Here is a 21,269-nt window from a genome sequence, read left to right on the forward strand (position 1 = left end):
CCCTGGTGGCACAGTGGTTGAGAGTCCGCCTGCCGATGCAGGGGACACGGGTTCGTGCCCCAGTCTGGGAAGATTCCACATGTCACGGAGTGGCTAGGCCCATGAGCCATGGCCACTGAGCCTGTGCATCCGGAGCCTGTGCTCCGCAACAGGAGAGGCCACAACAGTGAGAGGTCCATGTACCGCAAAAAAAAAAAAAAAAAAATCTTCCAACAAACAAAAGTCCAGGACCAGATGGCTTCACAGGCGAATTCTATCAAACATTTAGAGAAGACCTAACAACCATTCTTCTCAAACTTTTCCAAAAAATCGCAGATGAAGGAATACTCCCAAACTCATTCTATGAGGCCACCATCACCCTGATACCAAAACCGGACAAAGATACTACAAAAAAACAAAATTACAGAGCAATATCACTGATGAATATAGATGCAAAAATCCTCAACAAAATACTAGGAAACAGAATCCAACAGCACATTAAAAGGATCATATAACATGACCAAGTGGGATTTATCACAGGGATGCAAGGATACTTCAATATAAGCAAATCAATCAATGGGATACACCATATTAACAAACTGAAGATGAAAAACCATACGATAATCTCAACAGATGCAGAAAAAGCTTTTCACAAAATTCAACACCCATTTATGATAAAAACTCTCCAGAAAGTGGACATAGAGTGAACCTACCTCAATATAATAAAGGCCATATATACAACAAACCCGCAGCAAACATCATTCTCAATGGTGAAAAACTGAAAGCATTTCCTCTAAGATCAGGAACAAGACAAGGATGTCCACTCTCACTGCTATTATTCAACACAGTTTTGGAAGTCCTAGCCACAGCAATCAGAGAAGAAAAAGAAATAAAAGGAATACAAATTGGAAAAGAAGGAGTAAAACTGTCACTGTTTGCAGATGACATGATACTATACATAGAGAATCCTAAAGATGTCACCAGAAAACTACTAGAGCTAATCAATGAATTTGGTAAAGTTGCAGGATACAAAATTAACGCACAGAAATCTCTTCCATTCCTATACACTAATGATGAGAAGTCTGAAATAGAAATTAAGGAAACACTCCCATTTACCACTGCAACAAAAAAAATAAAATACCTAAGAATAAACCTACCTAGGGAGACAAAAGACCTGTACGCAGCAAACTATAAGACACTGATGAAAGAAATTAAAGATGATACCAACAGATGGAGAGATATAGCATGTTCTTGGATTGGAAGAATCAATATTGTGAAAATGACTATGTTATCCAAAGCAATCTACAGATTCAATGCAATCCCTATCAAATTACCAAAAGCACTTTTTACAGAAGTAGAACTAAAAAATTTTAAATTTTTACAGAGACACAAAACACCCCAAATAGCCAAAGCAGACTTGAGGGAAAAAAACGGAGCTGGAGGAATCAGACTCCCTGACTTCAGAATATATTACAAAGCTACAGTAATCAAGACAATATGGTACTGGGACAAAAACAGAAATATAGATCAAGGGACAGGATAGAAAGCCCAGAGATAAACCCATGCACCTATGGTCACCTTACTTTTGATAAAGAAGCAAGAATATACAATGGAGAAAAGACAGTCTCTTCAATAGGTGGTGCTGGGAAACCTGGAGAGCTACATGTAAAAGAATGAAATTAGAACACTCCCTAACACCGTACACAAAATAAACTCAAAATGGATTAAAGACCTAAATGTAAGATTGGACACTATAAAACTCTTAGAGGAAAACATAGGAAGAACATTCTTTGACATAAATCACAGCAAAATCTTTTTTGATCCACCTCCTAGAGTAATGGAAATAAAAACAAAAATAAACAAATGGGACCTAATGAAACTTAAAAGCTTTTGCAAAGCAAAGGAAACTACAAAGAAGATGAAAAGACAACCCTCAGAATGGGAGAAAATATTTGCAAACAAATCAATGGACAAAGGATTAATCTCCAAAATATATAAACAGCTCATGCAGCTCAATATTAAAAAAAACAAACAATCCAATCCAAAAATGGGCAGAAGACCTTCTTCAAAGAAGACATACAGATGGCCAAGAAGCACATGAAAAGCTGCTCAACATCATTAATTATTAGAGAAATGCAAATCAAAACTACTATGCGGTATCACCTCACACCAGTTAGAATGGGCATCATCAGAAAATCTACAAACAACAAATACTGGAGAGGGTGTGGAGAAAAGGGAACCCTCTTGCACTGTTGGTGGGAATGTAAATTGATACAGCCACTATGGAGAACAGTATGGAGGTTCCTTAAAATCTAAAAATAGAATTACCATATGACCCAGCAATCCTACTACTGGGCATATACTCAGAGAAAGCCATATTCAAAAAGACACATGCACCCCAATCTTCATTTCAGTACTATTTACAATTGCCAGGACATGGAAGCAACCTAAATGCCCATTGACAGACGAATGGATCAAGAAGATGTGGTACATATATACAATGGAATATTACTCAAGTCATAAAAAGGAACGGAAATGAGTCATTTGTAGAGACGTGGATGGATGTAGAGACTGTCATACAGAGTGAAGTACATCCGAAAGAGAAAAACAAATAATGTATATTAACAGATATATGTGGAACGTAGAAAAATGGTACAGATGAACCGGGCTGCGGGGCAGAGACCAAGACAAAAATGTACAGAACAAACGTATGGACAGCAAGGGGGCAATGTGTGTGTGGGGGTGGTGGTGTGCTGAATTGGGCGATTGGGATTGCTATATATACACCAATATGTATAAAATGTATAACTAATAAGAACCTGCTATGTAAAAAAATTAAATTAAATTTTTAAAAAAAGCAGAGGAGGGCCTCCCTGGTGGCGCAGTGGTTGAGAGTCCGCCTGCCGATGCAGGGGATACGGGTTCGTGCCCCGGTCTGGGAGGATCCCATATGCCGCGGAGCGGCTGGGCCCGTGAGCCATGGCCGCTGGGCCTGCGCATCCGGAGCCTGTGCTCCGCAACGGGAGAGGCCACAACAGTGAGAGGCCCGCGTACCGCAAAAAGAAAAAAAAAAAAAAAAAAAAAAAGCAGAGGAATCACTCCCAATTTGTAGAACATGAGATAGCCCCTGAAAGACCAACAAACAATGAAACAGACCAGTCTATAATACTAGATCCCAAGTTCAAAAAGGAGGTAATAAAAAGAAAACTGTAGAAATTAAGAAAGGCTATTGAGAGGAATGCAGATTACTGTAACAAGGAACTAGAAACTATAAAGAGGAGCCAATTAAAATTAGAAAACTCATCTGCAGAGACAAAAGCCAAGCTAAAGGCAATAAATAGCAAACTAAACAATGCAGAGGAACAAATAAGTGATCTAGAAATTAGAATAATGGAAATCATGCAATCAGAACAGCAGACAGAAGGACAAATGTAAAAGAATGAAAGCTATATATGAGATTTATGGGATAATATAAAGTAAGCCAATCTACACATAATAGGGATCCCAGAAGGAGAAGAGAAAAGGGAATCAAAAATGTGTTTGAAGAAACTGTGGCTGAAAAATTCCCAAACTAAAGAAGGAAACAGATATCCAGGTACAGGAAAGTCCCAAACAAGATGAACACAAACAGACTTATACAAAGATGTATTAAAATTAAAATAGCAAAAGTTAAAGAGAGGATTCTAAAGAGAAAAACAGAGTTAGTTAAAGGGGAAGCTGCATAAGGCATTCAGCTAATTTCTCTACAGAAAATGTTGTAGGCCAGAGGGGAGTGCAAAGATATGTTTAATGTCCACAAAGGGGAAAATCTGAAACTTAGGATATTCTACCCAGCAAGATTATCATTTAGAATAGAAGGAGAGATAAAGAATTTCTTAAAACTAACAAGACAAAAAGAAACAAAAACTAAAAGAACACAGCAGTACTAAACTATTCTAAAAGAAATATTGAAAGGTCTTCTCCAAATAGAAAAGAAGAATCTATAGGAATGAGAAAATCACAATGGGAAAATAAATCACTTAAATAAGCCAGTATATAGATTACAATTATTTTGCGTGTGTGTGAAAGCGATGAAACTACAATAAAGAGCAAAGTGATAAACATGAAGATATAAAAGAGGACATCAAAATCATAAAATGTGGGGGGAGGGGTAAGAAAATGTAGACTTTTTTCAGAATATGGTTGAACCTATATGACTATGAGTCTAATGCAAGTAGATATAGTAATGGGTTAACATACTTGTAAAACAGGGCAACAAAAAATCAATTAACATACAACAGATTCAGAAAAACCCAAAACAAAAGAACTCAAGCTTAACACAAAAGAAAATCATCAAACCACAAGAGGAAAAACAAGAAGAAAAAGAAAGGAACAAAGAGGAAATACAAAATCAACTGAAAAATAAGGTTTAAAATGGCAATAAATACATATCTATCAACAATTACCTTAAGTGTCAATGGACAAAATGTTCCAATCTAAACACGCAGAGTGGCAGATTAGATAATAAAACAAGAGTGGCAGATTAAATAATAAAACAAGAGCCTACAATATGCTGCCTACAAGAGACCCACTTTAGGGCGAAGGATACACGGATTGAAAGTGAGGAGATGGAAAAAGGTGTTTTATGCAAATGGAAATGACAAGAAAGTGGGAGTAGCAGTACTCGTATGAGACAAAATAGACTTTAAAACAAAGGGCATAAAGAAAGATAAAGAAGGACACTATAAAATGATAAAAGAATCAATACAAGGGCTTCCCTGGTGGTGCAGTGGTTGAGAGTCCGCCTGCTGATGCAGGGGACGCGGGTTCGTGCCCTGGTCCGGGAGGATCCCACATGCTGCGGAGTGGCTAGGCCCATGAGCCATGGCTGCTGGGCCTGTGCGTCCGGAGCCTGTGCTCCACAACGGGAGAGGCCACAACAGTGAGAGGCCCATGTACCACACACACACACACACACACACACAAAAAAAAAATCAATACAAAAAGAGGACATTACACTTGTTAACCTATATGCACCCAATATAGGAGCTCCTAAATAGAGAAAACAAGTAATAGGAAACATGCTAGGACACAAAGCAAGCCTGACCATATGTAAGAGGACAGAAATTATTTCAAGCATCTTTTCTGACCACAACAACATGAAACTAGAAATCTACCACAGAAAGAGAAACGAGAAAAAAATGATTACATGGAGACTAAACAACAGGCTACTAAAAAACCAATGGATCAACAATGAAATCAAAGAGGAAATTAAAAAATATCTTGAGACAAATGACAATGAAAACACAACCATACAGGGCTTCCCTGGTGGCACAGTGGTTGAGAGTCCACCTGCCGATGCAGGGGACACGGGTTCGTGCCCCGATCTGGGAAGATCCCACATGCCGCGGAGTGGCTAGGCCCGTGAGCCATGGCCGTTGAGCCTGCGCATCCAGAGCCTGTGCTCCACAACGGGAGAGGCCACAACAGTGAGAGGCCTGTGTACTGCAAAAAACAAAACAAAACAAACAAAAAAAACAACCATACAAAATCTCTGGGATGCAGCAAAAGCAGTCCCATGAGGGAAGTTCATAGTGATACAGTCCTTCTTCTTCAAAAAAAAAAAATCTCAAATGACCTAACTTACCACCTAAAAGAATTAGAAAAAGAAGAACAAACAAAGCCTAAAGTCAGCAGAAGGATGGGAATAATAAATATTAGAGAGGAAGTAAATAAAATAGAAATAAAAAAACAATAGAAACAAATCAATAAAATCAAGAGCTGATTTTTTGAAAGGGTAAACAAAATCGACAAACCTCTGACCAGGCTCATCAAGAAGAAAAGAGATGGGACTTCCCTGGTGGTACAGTGGTTAAGAATCTGTCTGCCAATGCAGGGAACACGGGTTCGAGCCCTGGTCTGGGAAGATCCCACATGCCACAGAGCAACTAAGCCCATGCACCACAACTACTGAGCCTGTGCTCTAGAGCCCGTGAGCCACAACTACTGAGCCTGCACGCCACAACTACTGAGCCTGCATGCCTAGAGCCCATGCTCTGCAACAAGAGAAGCCACCGAATAAGAAGCCGACGCACTGCAATGAAGAGTAGCCCCTGCTTCCTGCAACTAGAGAAAGACTGCATGCAGAAACAAAGACCCAATGTGGCCAAAAATAAATAAATAAATATTAAAAAAAACCAGTGAGGAAAAGTAGGATAATCCATTAAATTGGACTCAGAGAGGTTGGGTAATTTGCCCAAAGTCACACAGCCCATAAGTGGTGGGTCAGTGATCCTGTCTGACTTCGAGTGTCTGATGTTCTCACTTCACAACTTCCACTTTTAAACATTTCGCTATCCTTGTCTATCTCCGTACTACCAAAGCTTTGACAGGGCACTGCAAACAGAAGGCATCAATGACTGAGAACACAAAACCATGCAGGGGGAAAAAAAAAGAGAAGAAAAGAGAGGACCCAAATAAACAAAATAAGAAATGAAAGAGGAAAACTGATACCGCAGAAATACAAAAAAAAAAAAAAAAAAAAAAAAAAAAGAGAGAGAGAATAAGTAAAAAAGAGAATACTATGAACAAATATATGCCAACAAATTGCACACCCTAGAAGAAATGGACATGTTTTTAGAAACATAGAGCCCACCAAAACAGAATCAAGAAGAAATAAATAAATTGAACAGACTGATCACTAGGAGTGCAACAGAATCTGTAATTTAAAAAACTCCCTGCAAACAAAAGTCTAGGATCAAATGGTTTCATAGGGGAATTTTACCAAACCTACAAAGAAGAAATTATACCAATCCTTTTCAAATTCTTCTAAAAGACTGAAGAGGAGGGAACACTCCCAAATTCATTCTATGAAGCCACCCTCACTCTGATACCAAAACCAGAAAAAGACACTATCAGAAAAGAAAATTATAGGCCAATATCTTGATGAATACGGATATAAAAATTCTCAACAAAATATTAGCAAACCAAATCCAACAACACATAAAAAAGATCATTCACCATGATCAAGCTGGATTCATCTCAGGGTTACAAGGATGGTTCAACATATGCAAATCAATCAATGTGATATACCGCATCAACAACAAAAAAAGACAAAAACCACATGATCATCTCAATACATGCAGAAAAAGCATCTGATAAAATCAACATGTATTCATGATAAAAACTGTTACCAAAGTAAGTACATAACTCAACATAATAAAAGCTATTTATGACAAACCCACAGCCAACATAATACTCAACAGTGAAAAGCTGAAAACCTTCCCACTAAAATCTGGAAGAAGAAAAGGATGTCCACTCTTACCACTTATATTTAACATAGTACCGGAAGTCCTAGTCACAGCAACCAGACAAGAAAAAGAAATAAAATGTATCTGAATTGGAAGGGAAGAGGTAAAACTGTCATTATAGGCACATGATATGATACTATATATAGAAAACCCCAAAAACTCCGCACAAAAACTACTAGAACTGATAAATTCAGCAAGGTAGCAGGATACAAGATTAACATACAGAAATCTGTTGCATTTCTTTACACTAACAATGAAATATCAGAAAAGGAAAGTTAAAATCATCCTTTTTAATATCACATCAAAAAAATAAAATACTTAGGAATAAACCTGACCAAGGAGTAGAGGGAGACAAGATGGCAGAGTAGGAGGACACTGAGCTCACCTGCTCTTATGAGCACACTAAAATCACAACTAACTGCTGAACAACCATTGATACAAAGGACTGGAACCTACCCAAACAAGATGCTACATCCAAAGACATAAAAAAGGAAACATGAGACAGTGGGAGGGGTGCACTCATGATATAATAAATCCCATACTGCCCGGGTGGGCAACCCACAAACTGGAGAATAATTATATCAGAGAAGTTCTCCCACTGGAGTGAGAGCTCTGAGCCCTACGTCAGCAGAACATACGGCTTTGAAGGCTAGTAGGGCTTGATTGCAGAAGCTCCACAGGACTGGGAGAAACAGAGATTCCACTCTTAGAGGGTGCAGACAAGGTCCCATGTGCACCAGGTCCCAGGGCAAAGCAGTGACTCCATAGGAGCCTGGGCCAGACCTACCTGCTGGTCTTGAAGGGTCTCCTAGGGAGGCAGGGGTGGCCGTGGATCTCTCTGGAGTCATAAAAGCTGGTGGTGGACATAGCGGGGACCTATGTGAACTCTGGCTGGAGGCAGACATTTTGGGTCCTTGGCACTGAGACCTGGCCCCATCCAACAGGCTATAATCTCCAGTGCTGGGACGCCTCAGGCCAAACAACCAACAAGGTGGGAACACAGCCCCAGCCTTCAGTAGACAGGCTGCCTAAAGTCATCCTGAGCCCACAGTCACCTCTAGCCACACCCCCTCACACAGCCCTGCCCACCAGAGGGCAAAGACCCAGCTCCAGCCACCGGTGAGCAGGCACCAGCCCCTCCCACCAGTAAGCCTGCATAACGGCTAGAGCAGTGTCAGGGGTCAGACACCAGAAGCAAGGAAACTACAATCCTGCAGCCTGCAGAACTAAGTCCACAAACATAGGTCAGAACCTACCCTGGGACCAGTTGGTCCCTGGCCCTTGACTGATGAGAGGGCAGTGTACTGTTGGGACGTATAGGACATCCCATTCAGAGGATCACTTATCCAAGACTGAGAAATGTAACTAAGCTACTACATACATAAAAATACAAACAGAAATTTAAACACAATGAGTTGGCATAGGAATATGTTCCAGACAAAGGAAGAAGATAAAACTCCAGAAGAACAACTAAGCAAAGTGGAGATAGCCAATCTCCCCAAGAAAAGAGTTCAGTGTAATGACCATAAAGATGATACAAGAACTCGGGAAAAGAATGGATATATAAAGTGAGAAGTTACAAGTTTTTAGCAGAGTTAGGAAATATAAAAAATAACCAAACAGAGTTGAAGAATACAATAACTGAAATGCAAAAATACACTAGAAGGAATCAACAGCAGAATAAGTGATGCAGAAGAATGAATCAATGAGCTGGAAGACAGAGTGGTGGGAATATCACTGCCACAGAATGGAATAAAAAAGAAATGAGGACAATTTAAGAGACCTCTGGGACAACGTCAAACACACCAATGTCTGCATTATAGAGGTCCCAGAGGAGGAGAGAGAGAGAAAGGACCTGAGAAAATATTTGAAGAGATAATAGCTGAAAAGCTCCCTAACACTGGAAAGGAAACAGTCACCCAAGTCCAGTAAGTGCAGAGTCCCTTACAGGATAAACCCAAGGAGGAACATGCCAGGAAACACAGTAATCAAATTGACAAAAATTAAAGACAAAGAGAAAATATTAAATAAATACAAGAGAATCCCCATAAGACTATCAGCTGATTTTTCAGCAGAAGTTCTAAAGGCCAGAAGGGAGTGGCATGATATATTCAAAGTGATGAAAGGGAAAAACCTACAACCAAGAATAGTCTACCCAGCAAGGCTCTCGTTCAGATCTGACAGAGAAATCAAAAGCTTTACACAGAAGCAAAAGCAGAAAGAATTCACTGTCACGAAACCAGTTTTACAACAAATGCTAAAGGAACTTCTCTAAGTGGAAAAAAGGGCACAACTAGAAACTAGCAAATTAAAAATGGGATGGCTCACCAGACATTTAGAGAAGAGTTAACACCTATCCTTCTGAAACTATTCCAAAAAACTGCAGAGGAAGGAATACTCCCAAACTCATTCTATGAAGCCACCATCACTCTGACACCAAAACCAGACAAAGATATCACAAAAAAGGAAAATTACAGGCCAATATCACTAATGAACATAGACATGAAAATCCTCAACAAAATACTAGGAAACCGAGTCTAACAATACATTAAAAGAATCATACATCATGGTCAAGTGGGATTTATCCCAGGGCTGCAAGGATTTTTTAACATCTGCAAATCAATCAGTGTGACACACCACATTAACAAATCGTTAAATAAAAACTTTATGATCATCTCAATAGTTGCAGAAAAAGCCTTTGATAAAAGTTGACATCCATTTATGATAAAAACTCTCCAGAAAGTGGGCATAGAGGGAACCTACCTCAACATAATAAAGGCCATATACGACAAACCCACAGCAAACATCATTCTCAATGGTGAAAAACTGAAAGCATTTCCTCTAAGATCAGGAACAAGACAAGGATGTCCACTCTTACCTCTATTATTCAACATAGTTTTGGACATCCTAGCCACGGCAATCAGCAAAGAAAAAGAAGTAAGAGGAATACAAATTGGAAAAGAAGTAAAACTGTCACTGTTTGTAGATGACAGGATACTATACATAGAAAATCCTAAAGATGCTACCAGAAAAATACTAGAGCTCATCAATGAATTTCGTAAAGTTGCAGGATACAAAATTAATGCACAGATATCTCTTGCATTCCTATACGCTAATGATGAAAAATCTGAAAGAGAAATTAAGGAAACACTCTCATTTACCACTGCAACAAAAAGAATAAAATACCTAGGAATAAACCTACCTAAGGAGGCAAAAGACCTGTACTCCGAAAACTATAAAATGCTGATGAAAGAAATCAAAGATGACATAAACAGATGGTAAGATATACAGTGTTCTTGGACTGGAAGAATCAATATTGTCAAAATGACTGTACTACCCAAGGCAATCTACAGATTCAACGCAATCCCTATCAAATTACCAATGGTATTTTTCACAGAACCAGAAAAAAAAATTAATTTGTATGGAAACACAGAAGACCCCCAATAGCCAAAGCAATCTTGAGAAAGAAAAATGGAGCTGGAGGAACCAGACTCCCTGACTTCAGACTATACTACAAAGCTATAGTCATTAAACAGTATGGTATTGGGACTTCCCTGGGGAGTGGTGGTTAAGAATCTGCCTGCCAATGCAGGGGACATGGGTTTGAGCCCTGGTCCAGGAAGATCCCACATGCCGTGGAGCAACTAAGCCCGTGTGCCACAACTATTGAGACTGCTCTCTAGAGCCCTTGTGCCACAACTACTGAAGTCTGTGCGGCTAAAGCTGTGCTCTGCAATAAGAGAAGCCACCACAATGAGAAGCACGCACACTGCAATGAAGAGCAGCCCCTGCTCGCTGCAACTAGAGAAAGCCTGCATGCAGCAATGAAAACCTAACACAGCCAAAAATAAATAAATAAATTTATTTTAAAAAAAGAGTTGTTTGAGAAAGTGCTTGGCAAAGCATTATGCATTATAAAAGTATCATATGTCATCATTACAACAGTGCATCCTTCATTCCTTTCCCTAAATATTTTTGGATGCTGTATATATTTTATATATAAATGTAAACTTGTGTCACAGTTGTTACAGGATTTTCCAGTTACTTGAAAACAATGTCTGAGCCTTGTTAAATTATTCTCTGCCCTAGCATGGAAAGGAGAGGAATGAACCTGGATTCTCCCTAGTTTGGGGGCTTGGTGAGGGTCTCATCTATAAGCTTCCAGGGAAAACTTTTGCAACAAGATTATTCATACCCTGGAAATCTAATGAGCTTTCAGGTTTTGGTTTGAGTAGCAAAGAAAACACTGAAAGGATGAAGCTACAAAAATAGAGCCAAGTCTGTTTCCAAGATCATTCATGCCACGCCCAGGTTTCCTGGCACATCCTGGCCATGGCAAAGATGCACCGATTCACAGCTAAGTTGCTGGAAACTGTGTGTGGTGGCCATTCCTCCCACAACTCTGAGGTGATGCTCTGGCAGGTGCTTCCTGCAGCTGCAGGGAAGAGCTGGTTTTCTGGAAAGGCTTGGACCATTATCTTGGGTCATGAAAAGGGCTCTGGCATTAATACTGAAAGGCTGAAAGGTACGTTTCAGACTAAAGACATGTCAAAAAGGGGTTAAAGGAAGTAGGGAAGTCAAGGAAAATTCTTTTTGGTTTTGCTTATTAGCAAACAATGAAGGTCCCTAGCAGAGATTCCTTGTTCTAATAACACTTTGGGACCCATAGCCACCATGCTGGACAACTTCAGGGGCAGTGTTTACACTGTGTGCTTTGACGTCCTCCAGGAAGCACCATTCACACAGAATACAAGGTAAATCGCGCGCCCAGCTTTTGTGCAACAGGACCTTGCTGGGGCCAAATCCTGCAAGAGCCAAACCTCTAGTCACAAACAAAGCCTCAGTTCCTACTCTAGTTTTCTCACCAATTCCTTCCAAAAACAAACCAATGAACAAATAAAGCACTGTAAAGCTCCAGCCAAAATCTCAGGAGGTACATTAGATGATCAGTGTTTCCAGAAGTGCACCATTTCAAATCCTGTGTGCAGAGGATGATGTCTTTATAAGGAAAGCAGGTTTGTAGTTAAAATGTATGGTTGATCACTTATTTTCCTTCTTTCCCATTTAATCTGGGTCTAATAATCCCTAGTACCTGTTATATCCAAAGAGTCTCAGGAAAAATATAAAAGAAAATAACCTGGTACTTTACTTTTAAATAAATTCCGAAGTCCTCTCTCTGCCTCAGACTCTCAAGATAAAAGACAGCAGCTGAGTAATTCAGGCAGTAGGTCTGGTGGCTCTGACACAGGCTTCCTTGGAAATACTGCAAGAGGAGAAGGGCAGAGGGAGAATGAATGGAAGCAAAGAGAGCACAGACAGACAGACTTTCTCTTTCTCTTCACTTCTATCAGCAACTACAACAGGGAAAGTGGAGGAGGCACCATTATCAAGTAGGAGCTATGACTGCATGGATAGTCACAGGTAATCTTCAAAATAAACATTGTTTAAAAAAACCCCGATATCCCCATAATAAACAGTTAACTCCTCAATAAGTTGCCTTTCCTTTTTGCCCATAAAGAAAATTCTATTTAGGACATATTGATTTAATTCACCCTTTACTTGCACTTATGCTTTGTTGAGGCCTACACACACTGCATGGAACCTGATAACAAACGCCTCCTTTGATTTCACTGCTCATGTTGTTGGTGTCAAGCTTGTGTTTGTAGTAAGTGATTAAAGTCACAACATCTGACCTTTCACTAAATCTTCCTCAAAAATATCCGCATACTGAATTCTCCTTCCAGCTTCTAAAAATAGAGAGTCAAATTTGGGGCACCTCTACTAAATGTTTCGTAGCGTGCGTTTTATGTGCTAGTCTTACCCAATCTAACACTTGTGTTCTCTCTTCATTATGCCTATGTAATGTCTTAGACTTGCTATAATGACTACACATTCATAAGCCATATCAAATTTATTTAAAAATGAGGCAAGTGGCCAATTCATATGTATACATTCATATGTATAACGGTCAAACGGAGCACACTGCACAATGTGCCACCATCTCAGTTAAGTGTCTGTCTCGGGAATGAGAGTTATTCTTTCCTCTTCACCAATGCTTCTGGCTCCTAACTGGCAGACACTCTCTTGAGGAATGCAGAGTGCCTATCACGTTGCTAAGCCTACGTGTTCCTTGATAGGTTTATTAATTAGTATAATGAGTAATGGGTCCCATTAGGGAATTTCCAATAGTGTCATAATGGGGAGAACGGGAGAAGGACGACACACTTGCTGGTAACATTATAACTGCAGTGAGTAGAGAGAGCAGAGCAGAGCGAGCCTACCAGGCCAGTAAAGGAAATGACACTCATGAAGGCAGAGAGAACAAAACCCTAGAAAACTGTTTGGCTACAGGACCGCAGAGGACAAAACCTAAGGGGGGAAATGGCAAGTTTTGCCTTCAAGAAGAAGTCATTTGAAGGCCGATAATGTGAAGTAATTTCTTCCTGGGGGGTTGGTGATAGCTGGGGGTTTGGAAATAAACAGAAGGTCTTCGCACAGGTCACCTTGAGATGCTTGAGAAAGGCCATTACGAGGAGCCTGCTGTGAAGACCATAAACAGTCAGGCTTAGACATGCAGCTCTACAACCCACTGGCTACGTGAACTTGGCCAAGTGATTTAACTTCTCCAAGCCTCAGCTTCCTTCTCAGAGACTTCTCAGATGGCTTTTGGGTGGATAACAAACGTCCCGATCTTCCACTGGTGAGCTTCTTGTGAGACCCGTGGTAGACTGTTATCACGGCTCATCCAGTTCCCTTTCCTGGGGAGGCCTATATATGCCCACTCCGCTGAGCCTAAGCTTGGCCATGTGACTTTCTGAGGCCGATGAAACGTGAACAGCCAGGCCAGAAACTTGAAGAGTCAGTGAGAGCTCTACCTCAGTCTCTTACGCCTTTGCCCTTGAGACTCGTTAACAGTCCAGGTGGGGGGTGCTCCCTCAGCAGGGCTCCCAGAGCATAAGTGAGATACGAAACCAAGCCACTGAGATCTGGAGTTTGTTCCTGTGGTATAACTGAAATTAACCTGACTCATGTAGGCCTTTCTAAAGTTAGGAAAAACTTTTACAGCCCATCTTTACACATCTGTAACCTAACAGGAAGCATTCATATGTGGGTATTATTACTGACTTTCAGCAAAGAGTCTATGCTTTAGTAGGCTGTAAGTGCACTTACACTATAGTCTGAATATGTGTGTGCCCCTCAGATTCACATATTGAATCCTAACCCCCAATGTGACAGTATTAGGAGGTGGGCCCTTTAGGAGATGATTAGGTCATAAAGGTGGAGCCCCCATAAATGAGATTAATGCCCTTATAAAATAGGCTCCAGACAGCTGTCTAGCCCCTTCCGCTATGCAAAGGATACAGTAAGAGGTCTTTGACTGGAAGAGGGCCCTCATATGACCTGGACACCACCCTGATCTCAGACTTCCACCCTCCAGAACTGTGAGAAATTGATTTCTGTTGCTTATAAGCTACCCAGTCTGTGGCACTTCATTATAGCAGCCTGAGCAGACTAAGACAACTTACGTGTTTTGATGAGAAGTTGATATTTCTACAGACTATTTACTAAAAACTACATTAAAAATAAATTCTAGGACGCCAGGTCTTGGTGCTAATGTCCCAAGCAAGATGTCAGCCTTTAGATGAGTATTCCCGGATATGTTTGCCACCAGCTTCTATGTCCCAAGCAAGAGCCACAAAATGAAACACCCAATATAATGGGTGTTTATGCTCATTTGTGCTTCCACCCATTACCATGAGAAGAGGATGACCAGGCTAGTCCACTGATCCAAGGAGATGGATAGAGCCAAGTGGAGCAAAACCCGCCAGTTGTCCTAGCCTTTGACGGAGTAAAGAAATTATCAAGAAAACCAAGGGGACTTCAGACCTTGAACCAGTTCACATCCAAATATTCATGCCCATTATGTAACTTACTAAGGGCTCTGCCCCTTTGTCTAACAAAAACAAAAAATGTGTAGCATGTGATGGTCCTAAAAAAAAAGATAATTTCTGACTCTACAGGAATTGAGAGAGTCTGAGATTTTAGGTAATTCCCAACGCTTTACATTCTTTCTCTTGTTTTTCAAAGCTTTTCTTATTCTAATCTGCTTTCGAAGGTCACTGAAAGTTCTCCCCACTTTTACCTAATTTTTGCCTGTTTTGCCTTGTTAAACTGTCCGTCGTCTTCATATCTCACCTCAAGCATCATCGCCCCAGGAAGAATTTCCTGTCTGTAACTACTACACCATCTGCCCCAACCTAGAAGTTTTCCTTCATAATATCTATGTTCCTTTTTTCCCCAGCATTGATCTCAATTTGATTATATAATCATTAGTGTCATCACTGGATTAATTTCTTCCCCACTAGACTGAAAACTCCCCCAAAGCAGGGGGCGTGTCTAATTCTGCACATTACTGTGCACAGGGTATCAGTCCCACACATAAGTACTTAGTGAGTGCTCAATAAACCTCAATCTATGTTTTTTTAAGTAGATTGTAACAATTTAAATCTTGCTAAATGAGGACAGATAGGGACTGAATTAAAAAGCTCAAAGTAGGGGAAGAGGTTCAAATACCCACTTAAGAAAAAAAATAGCATTTATCAGACCACGGGTACAAGTTTTCCTCTTTTCTCCTCCTTTCACACACAGAAGTCTTATTAAGGGTGTTAATGGATTTGAAGGTTTATTTTGTTCCTTTCAGAGAGCCTGGCACTTTTGTTAGAAGAACAACTGAACCATGTAATTAGCCTACACAAACTACTGCCATGAATACAGCTTTAAATTGAAGTCATTTGAAAACCAGACTTGGAAATGGCTTTTCCATGCATGCAGATTGTTGTCTTAATAAAACCCACACAGGAGAGATGACAATGGAGAAACAGATTCTGCAAGTTATTTCTGAAAATGTTGATTGGTGGGGAAAGGGATAGTTCCCTTGTGGGAGGGTGCAGGTGGAACCTTCCCAGGAACAACAATAACAACGATTAAGGAGATATAAACAACTATCCTGAGAGGTAGGTGAATTTATCACATAGAAGCTGAGATCTCCCAGAAGGATCTTACCTTTGTGAGCACAGAAATGAAATCCAACGATGGTAAAGTCTCAGAAGTGTCGACATAGTCCTTGAAGATGTGGAAAAGACTGTTCACAAAACCAAAGCTTGTCTAGGGCCAGAGAGAAAGAAAACAAGAGTAGGTATACTTCCAGGGATAAGAAATAAAAATCTGATGAACTTCAAATGTCATTCTCACATATGTTTTCCATTTCAAATTTATCTCCTGGCAAAATTCAAAGATTTATTTTCCTCTTCTTTCCAATATATATTTTCTTATAAGTTTTTCTTATAAATGAATTCTTGTTGGTACCTCACTTCCTTTTTTAGAGGAAAGATATTATTTATTTATAATATATGTGAGAAAGAACATTCATTTGAGAATAGACATTTATGGTGATCACGGCGATCTTAGGAAATTCTTTTTTGTATTTAACATCATTTATTGAGGAAATTCATGTATTCAACATTACTTATTGAGTCCTCCCATGTACTCGGCCCTGTTCAAGGTCTTCTGGATACAGCAGTGAACAAGATGGGTTCCTGAGCATATTCTAGAAGGTGTTCAGAGCTTGTATTCTAGAGAAAATATGGAACATTTCCCAAATTTTTGTGTCATCCTTGCATAGGAACCATGCTAGTCCTTGTATCGCTCCAATTTTAGTACCTGTCCTGCTGAAGTAAGCACTATGTTTACTTTCTTAAATAGCCATGGAAGAATTTTTAAAAATGTTACTGAAGGCTAACTAATAACTGCCATCTATTGGAAAGATATCAATGGATGTGTAGGTTTCCTTCTTATTAACCTGAACTCCAACCATAAGATTAAATGAGGATGAACTATGGAAGAAACCATATTCCATGTTCCAATATGGAATACAAGCCAGAAGAATAGACTAAGCATGAATTTTCATCGTCCTCTGGTGAATTTTAACACATGGCTACTGGAATCTTCCTACTTTGGCTCACCTGACTTAACTCCTCCAGGTTTGCAAGAAGTCTCCATAAATCCACTCCAGGAGATATTCATGAGTCTGTAGGTATTTTAATGTATTCATGAAGATCTTAAAAAAAAAAAAGCACATTACTTTGTTTGTCAATTTTGATATTTGCCCTTTGCAAGAACATTAAACATAAACCTCCTGAGTATAATTTTACAAAACAACTTGGAGATCAGTATTTTCAGTCGTTAAGAGGTGTGCTCAACACAAATGATGACATTTGAGCCCCCACAGAACATACGGGAGATGTGCTCTTCTGTATGAAGCTGCTGCTGCTGTGTGAGCCCCAGCAACACTCCTGCTGAACATAATCTGCTCAGATGGGCTTTCTCTGCTCCCAGTGCCAAAGAAATTGCCAAGGTTCTCTTCTTGCCAACAGCACTTCCTTGAGACCAAAACAACATTCATACTGAGTTCTTATTTACCCTTTCTCTGTGAAAGACCCAAATGTCCTTTACTTTCAGGAAATTAAAAACAGAGAACTAATGAGTTAATACCTGATAACTGGTAAGATGTTTAGATTTGGATAAAGCCATTAAATATTAATGAAAACACTGAGAGAGGCTCTATGTCATTACTTGATTTGATGTTTTCCTACAAGAGAAAAACTACAGCAAGTCGATCCTCACAGAATACCTGCCTCTCATTCTGTAAACTAAAGAGGGATCAATTTATTGAAATAGGAATACTTTGTATAAATATGATGAAGCATTCAAAGGGACCAAATATTTCAAGAGCTGTAGGTGTGAAAAGACTGGACTTTAGACCACCAGCGTTCTCCAATTCCCATTTCCATATTCCTTAATTAATGCAGTAAATGGTTCTTGAACTTGCATCAGAATCATCTAGAGGCCTTGTTAAACTGGAGATTAGTGGGACCTACCCCAAGTCTTTCTGATTCAGTAGGTTATCTGATGGGGTCTGAGAATATGGGTTTCTAACAAGTTCTCAAGTGATTCTGATGCTACTGGTCCAGGGATCACACTTTGAGAACCACTGGCTTAGAGTTTCCCCCAGTCCAGGAAGTATCAGTTGTCTGGAAATGTCAGTAGCCAAGCATTTAAAACATGTAATTGTAAGAAACAGAAATCATTAGTTCAGATAAATTGGGAAAATTTAGAAAAAATCATCTTTGTGTTATAAGATTATTTTCTTTATAGAAATTTTTGCCATTTAAGAAAAACATTGAGTCTTCCAGTGAATTTATTTTAATCTGAGTTACAAAATTCCAATTTACAAGCAACTTTGGGAAATTCATATTGATTGTGTAAAGAGAGGTACTTATATACTTTAAATACACTGGGACATTTGAAAATAAACTCAAATTGGCTTTCTTTTAAGCAGAAAAATGCTAGTTTAAAAAGCTTATGTAGCTTATAGCGGGATGGAAAGTTCTGTACTGTCTGTTAGGGCAAGGGAGGTGGCAGAGCTCACAGGGTGGTTGCTCTGCAGTGAGCATCTATTGGGTACCACTCAGCTTCAGTGCCCCCCCTTCCCTAACATCATCCCAGTTGTCACCTCAGCATCTACTCTTCCTCATACCTTGAATGTGATCATCTTAAGCCAATGAGCACTTTCCTTCCTTATCTGGGTAGTTGGTTCAGAAGTGGGCATGTGACAATCAAGACTTTGGCTATGAGTGCGCTAAGAAGAGATTCTCTCTCTCCCCCTTCTATTTCTCACTCTCTCCATGGCCTCAAGGACAGCAGCCACTCTGTGACTATAACAGAAGCCAGCCACAGGATGACACTGATATTGTGGAAGGCAAGGATGAGGGACGAAAAGAAATTTTGTCCTTGCTTTTGAGCCCCTTGATCAAACCAACCTTGAATTCTGTCTCAACTCTGGACTTTACAGTCACAGGGGCCAATAAGATCTTTACTTAAGCTAGTTTTCTGTATCCTGATACAGTCTCTAAGTTTTAACTTTCTGAGTGTCTTTGTGGTTTAAATTTTGCTTAAGTACTTAGCAGTATGACTGTCACAATAAATATTACTTACTGAAAAGAACATCTGTATAGCACTTGATAGATTTCAAAGGAAACTAATCTGATCATCTCAATGATCAGATGTTATAAGACAGTCAGAGATGGTACTGTCATCCCTCTTTTATAGCTTAGAACAGGAATCGTCAAACGACAGCCTGTGGGATAAATCAGGTCTGCTACCCATTTTTGTGAATAAGGTGTAACTGTAACACAGCCACACACATTTCTTTACAAATTATCTATGGATTCTTTTGCACTGCAATGGAGGAGCTGAGTAGTTGCAACAAAGACCACATGGCTGGCAAAGCCTAAAATATTTACTATCTGGACATTTACAGAAAGCATGCGGCAACTTCTGTTTTATGGAATGGAGGACCAGACTTTCCTAAGTTCACATGGCAAGTCAGAGGCAGATCCAGGACTTGAACTCGTGTCTCCCAACACAGTGCCTTTTCCTGTGTAAGGGAGCAGCCAGGATTCAAAAATGCTTATGGGCAGAGGCAACCTTGGGCGCAATGTGGCCCATCCTCCTCTGTGGTCTTAGAAGGCATTTGCTCCCTTCCCATCCTTTGCCCTGTGGTTCTTCTATAAGGAATTCTCTGCTCAGAGCCTCCCCAGATCAGGGCTACTGCACTGCACAACCTCAGGAGCACCATTTACATGACAGACATCGTGAACACACCATATAATCCACCCCTCCCCACCCACCCCCGCGTTACACGTGGATGGTTGCCCTGGAAATCTGTGGCTCCGTAGCTGATAAAAAGCATTTGCCTGCCACTGTTCATAAGGGAGTATAAGAGCCAAAAGAGGAAGCTGAACGAAGGTGGGATGGCTGCCTTGAGGGTGGCTGTGAGCTCCCTGACTTGAGGAGTATGTAAGCACAGGGTGAGAATCAGGCAGAAGAGATTCAGACATCACATGGGGAGCTGGAAGGTCTCACCCAATCCTAAGAGGCTATGTTTAAGAAAAGAATGAAGAGAAACCAAGTTGCAGATAACCAAAAATAAACAAACAAAATTTCCTTAAGATCCTCTGAAAGAGGGGAGCCCCCCCATACATCCTTCCTTCCTTCAGCATGGAAGAAAGAAACAAGTCCCTAAAGAACCAGTGTTTTCCATCTACTACAAAAATTAAAGCCAGCATTACCATCTTAAGAACTAATAAATGGTCCAAGAAATAAGTGCATTCACTCGTGAAGAGTTCCCACACAGCCTCTTGCTGCTTTCTCAAGTCTAGTTGATTAGTAGGAAGTTTTTGATGTGTTTCCACGACTTCATTCTAGGTCTTATCCTGTACGTGGGAGAAAAGAGAGAACAAAACATTTCGATGGGTTGACCTGTTCACCCTTCATTTGACTTGCAGTACAGCAGGAACAAGCGATCCCTCAAATCATGATTTCTCACTGCAAGTCCCAGGCAACCCTCTGGGTAGTTATCCAAACCACAGTTCTCTCTGCATGGCTTTGGGATACCAATTCCTCCCACGCATGGGATGGACATGCTATTTTTAGTTTAAAATGAAAACGAATTCAAATTGATGTTGTTTTGAACTATGCTTGAGAATTTCATAAGTCCTTTACAGTTTTTTGCAAAAAAAAAAAAAAACAACAACCCACCAAAAGAACCCCAAACCCGGAACTGGGAAGTCTGATCCATGTTCCACTGGTAAAACTTGTTGAAATTAATTACTGAAGAAGGATGAAATAAGAGACTTAAAGTTTTTAAGAGACCTTCAGAAATTGTCTTATCAAAACCAACTTGTTTTGTAAATGAGGAAACTAAGGCCCAGAGAGGGGAATGGTTGTAACAACTATTAACATTTGTACCGGGCTTCATGGTCTACAAAGTGGTCTCACGTCCATTACCTTACTTAAGGTAAAATGACTTTCCTGAGGTTTCAGTGTGCTTTAGAGCAGCGGTCCCCAACCTTTCTGGCACCAGGGACCGATTTCGTGGAA

The 21,269-nt window shown here is 40.1% G+C and overlaps 1 protein-coding gene across 1 annotated transcript in view; it reads right to left on the bottom strand.

The window, feature by feature from the left end:
- The window catches only part of PLEKHG7 (pleckstrin homology and RhoGEF domain containing G7), a gene marked incomplete at both ends in the record, with an annotated part of 83,041 nt that overhangs the window by 31,054 nt on the left and 30,718 nt on the right, over positions 1 to 21,269 (bottom strand). Inside the window, 5 exon segments of the mRNA XM_081249104.1 lie at positions 12,418 to 12,531; positions 16,332 to 16,433; positions 17,291 to 17,337; positions 17,340 to 17,385; positions 20,459 to 20,590. Of these exon segments, the coding sequence (XP_081105230.1) occupies positions 12,418 to 12,531; positions 16,332 to 16,433; positions 17,291 to 17,337; positions 17,340 to 17,385; positions 20,459 to 20,590 (441 nt within the window).

Source organism: Mesoplodon bidens (genome assembly GCF_964165515.1).
Source record: "Mesoplodon bidens genome assembly, chromosome: 11".
NCBI lineage: Eukaryota > Metazoa > Chordata > Mammalia > Artiodactyla > Ziphiidae > Mesoplodon > Mesoplodon bidens.